This window comes from Saccopteryx leptura, chromosome 10 (assembly GCF_036850995.1).
Source record: "Saccopteryx leptura isolate mSacLep1 chromosome 10, mSacLep1_pri_phased_curated, whole genome shotgun sequence".
NCBI classification, from domain to species: domain Eukaryota; kingdom Metazoa; phylum Chordata; class Mammalia; order Chiroptera; family Emballonuridae; genus Saccopteryx; species Saccopteryx leptura.
In genome coordinates this window covers 2,428,395-2,431,679 of record NC_089512.1, presented here as the reverse complement: position 1 = coordinate 2,431,679, position 3,285 = coordinate 2,428,395, and the positions used below count along the sequence as shown (strand labels likewise).

Here is a 3,285-nt window from a genome sequence, read left to right as displayed (position 1 = left end):
CATTTTAGCTGGGGCCCTCAGTTTTTTGAGAAAATTGATCTCTCAGCTTGATTCCACATGCAGGTAAAGAGTTTAACTCATTACTAGTTCATGAGACATTTTTAACATAGACAATCTGTTTTATGATTTGCAAAAACTATTTATTTCTGCTCTCATGGCTCCTCAAATCAAGGAAATGTAAAGTTTCGTTTTCTGTGTCACTTTATCGTTAGTGGGCATATTATCCTGTAGAAATACGAAGCTGAAGGGCTTTAAAATTCTGTTACATTAAGAGCAATCACATCACCCTTGCTGCTGAGACGTTTTGGTACTTTGAAGAGGAAACTATCGCTTAAATATTCTGATTTTAAAACAAATAAAACATACTGTTAATATTGGGTAACATGTTAGAAACAAATATTTAGTAAGATTTTTACCCTTGCTTTCTCCATAGTAGTATGGTCTTGAGAGTTTATATTATAATATAGGCACACCTTAGATAGACTGCTGACTGGGTTCCAGACCAACGCAACAAAGCAAATGTTACAATGAAGCAAGTCACACATTTCTTCCTGTTGTTGTTTCCTAGCGCATATAAAGGTTATGTTTATACCAGACTGTGGTCTAGTAAGGAGGCAATAGCATTGTGCTTTTAAAAAGCCATGTATACACATTAATTAAAAAAATACTTTATTGCTCAAAAACGTGAAGGCATCGCCTGAGCCGTCAGCACGATGGCTGTCGGAGGGTCCTGCCTGGATGTGAGGCTGTTCGCTGGTCAGCGTGGGGGATGCTGGCGGATGGAGTGGTTGGCCCAGCTTGTTAAAATACAGCCATGACGTCTGCCACGTTCATTGTTCATCTCACGAGTGATTTTCCAGCACTGTGTGACGTCTGACGGCATTTTACCCAGAGCAGAACTACCCTGAGGGCTCGGGCCCTGCGGCTGCTCCGACAGCTGAGTTTCGGGATGGTCTACATCCTTCCTTGTCATGTCGACAGTCTTCCCAGCCCTTCCCCCAGGCGCAGATTCCGTCACAAGAAACCACTTCCTTTGCTCGTCCGTCCGTCTGTCCGTAAGCAGCAGCGCCCCCCCCCCCCCCCACATCCTGTCCTGAGTCCCCAGCAGCTCCGTCCTGTCTCCGGGCCTCACTTCTCTCTCCGGTCCTCCTGCTGTTTCCACCAGGTCGGCAGGGACTTCCTGCACCGCGGTCCTGAACCCCCGGTCACCCCTGCGGGCTGGAATCCTCGTCCTCCAGATCCTGTGAGTGCGGGCACTCTGACCACTTCCCGTGAATCCTGAATGTTCACAACGGTGAATCCTTTCCGGAAGCTTCTCTGTCTTCTTTGCCCAGACCCATCAGAGGAACCACCGTCTACGCCAGCTGCAGCCTGGAAAAATGCGTTTTTCAAATAAGACGACCTGAAAGTCAGAACTGCCCTTGGCCCTCGGGCTGCAGAGGGGACGCTGTGCCCGTCGGCAGGGAAACGACATTCATCCCAGGGACCGTCTCCACCGGACTGTCCAGCAGGTACCCTGTCCACCAGCAGGAGCATTTTGAAAGGAGCCCCCCCCCCCCGCCAGCAGCAGGTCTCAGCTGTGGGCTTGAAACATCAGCGAACGTGCTGCAAACAGCTGAGCTCTCCCCCCAGCTTTGCTGCTGCGTTCACAGAGCTGGGGGGTCGCTGGAGCCTCTGCTGAAGGGACCAGGTTTTCAGCTGGTCAGTGAGCACCGGGTCCAACCTGCCGTCACAGCCGCGTGAGTCCCTGACAAGAGAGTCGGCCTGTCCTTGCAGCCCTGCCCCCGGCGCTGTCTGTCCAGCCGAGAACGTCCCAGGTGGAGTCCTCGACTGACCTGAGGCTTGTGAACCTGACCCGGAAGATCAGCAGGTGAGTTGCAGGTAAGTGTGACCTCCTTCATTCCCTCCCTCGGCGTCGTCTACACCAGCGTCCCCCCCGCGGCGTCTACACCGGCCCCTCCCCCCCCCCCGTGTCTACACCGGCCCCCCCCACGGCGTCTACACCGCCCCCCCCACGGCGTCTACACCGCCCCCCCCCCCGCGGCATCTACACCGGCCCCTCCCCCCCCCGTGTCTACACCGGCCCCCCCCCACGGCGTCTACACCGGCCCCCCCCACGGCGTCTACACCGCCCCCCCCCCGCGGCGTCTACACCGGCCCCCCCCCACGGCGTCTACACCGGCCCCCCCCACGGCGTCTAAACGGGCCGTCCCTCGGCGTCGTCTACACCAGCGTCCCCCCCACGGCGTCTACCCCCCCCCCCCCCCCCGCGGCGTCTACACCGGCCCCTCCCCCCCCCGTGTCTACACCGGCCCCCCCCACGGCGTCTACACCGGCCCCCCCCCTCGGCGTCTACACCGGCCCCTCCCCCCCGCGGCATCTACACCGGCCCCCCCCACGGCGTCTACACCGGCCCCTCCCCCCCACGGCGTCTACACCGGCCCCCCCCCACGGCGTCTACACCGGCCCCTCCCCTCGGCGTCTACACCGGCCCCCCCCCGCGTCTACACCGGCCCCCCCCCTCGGCGTCTACACCGCCCCCCCCCGCGGCGTCTACACCGGCCCCTCCCCCCCCCCGTGTCTACACCGGCCCCCCCCCCCACGGCGTCTACACCGCCCCCCCCCCCCGCGGCGTCTACACCGGCCCCCCCCCCCCGCAGCGTCTACACCGGCACCCCCCCCCCGCAGCGTCTACACCGGCCCCGCTGCTTCCTCGGCACGTGGACGCTGCAGAGACGCTTCTTTCCTTCAGCCTCCCGAGCCCACCCCGCCAGCCTCACAGGCTCCTTCTGCGCCCTCCTCTCTCTCGGCCTCTGCAGAATGGAGGAGTCAGGGCCTCGCTCTGGATGAGGCTCTGGCTTCCGGGGCCCAGGTGGCTGGTGGGATCGTCCATCCAGACCCCTCGGACACTGTTCTATCAGCAAGAAGGCCGTTCTGCCCCCTCCTCACCGTGTGCTCACCGGAGGAGCACCTCTCGGTTCCTCAAGAACTCTTTCGTTGTGTGTTTACGTCTCGGCTAACTGACACAAGTGGTCTAGTTTTCATTGTGTTTCAGTTTTTGACAGATGTACCCTCCTCACTAAACTCAACCATTTCTTTTACCGCTCACAAAAATTAGAGGATATTTCAAAAATGAATATGAAGCAATAAAATATCCCCTATTTTTGTGATCAGTATAGCTTTTGGATTTAACTGACAGACGTGCAATTCTTCTTTGACTTGTATACTTAGAGGCCATAGCTGGGTTAGTAATGAGTGTAATTTTGATACTGTGGTGCTCAGGAA

At 57.7% G+C, this 3,285-nt stretch overlaps 1 protein-coding gene across 1 annotated transcript; it reads left to right on the top strand.

Annotated features, from left to right (window-relative positions):
* Positions 1 to 713: 713 nt before the first annotated feature.
* LOC136382433 (uncharacterized) lies at positions 714 to 2,850 on the top strand. The gene is made up of 3 exons (XM_066351666.1): positions 714 to 756; positions 1,777 to 1,870; positions 1,929 to 2,850. The coding sequence occupies exons 1-3, from the start codon at positions 714 to 716 to the stop codon at positions 2,848 to 2,850; spliced, it is 1,059 nt and encodes a 352-aa protein (XP_066207763.1).
* Positions 2,851 to 3,285: the final 435 nt, after the last annotated feature.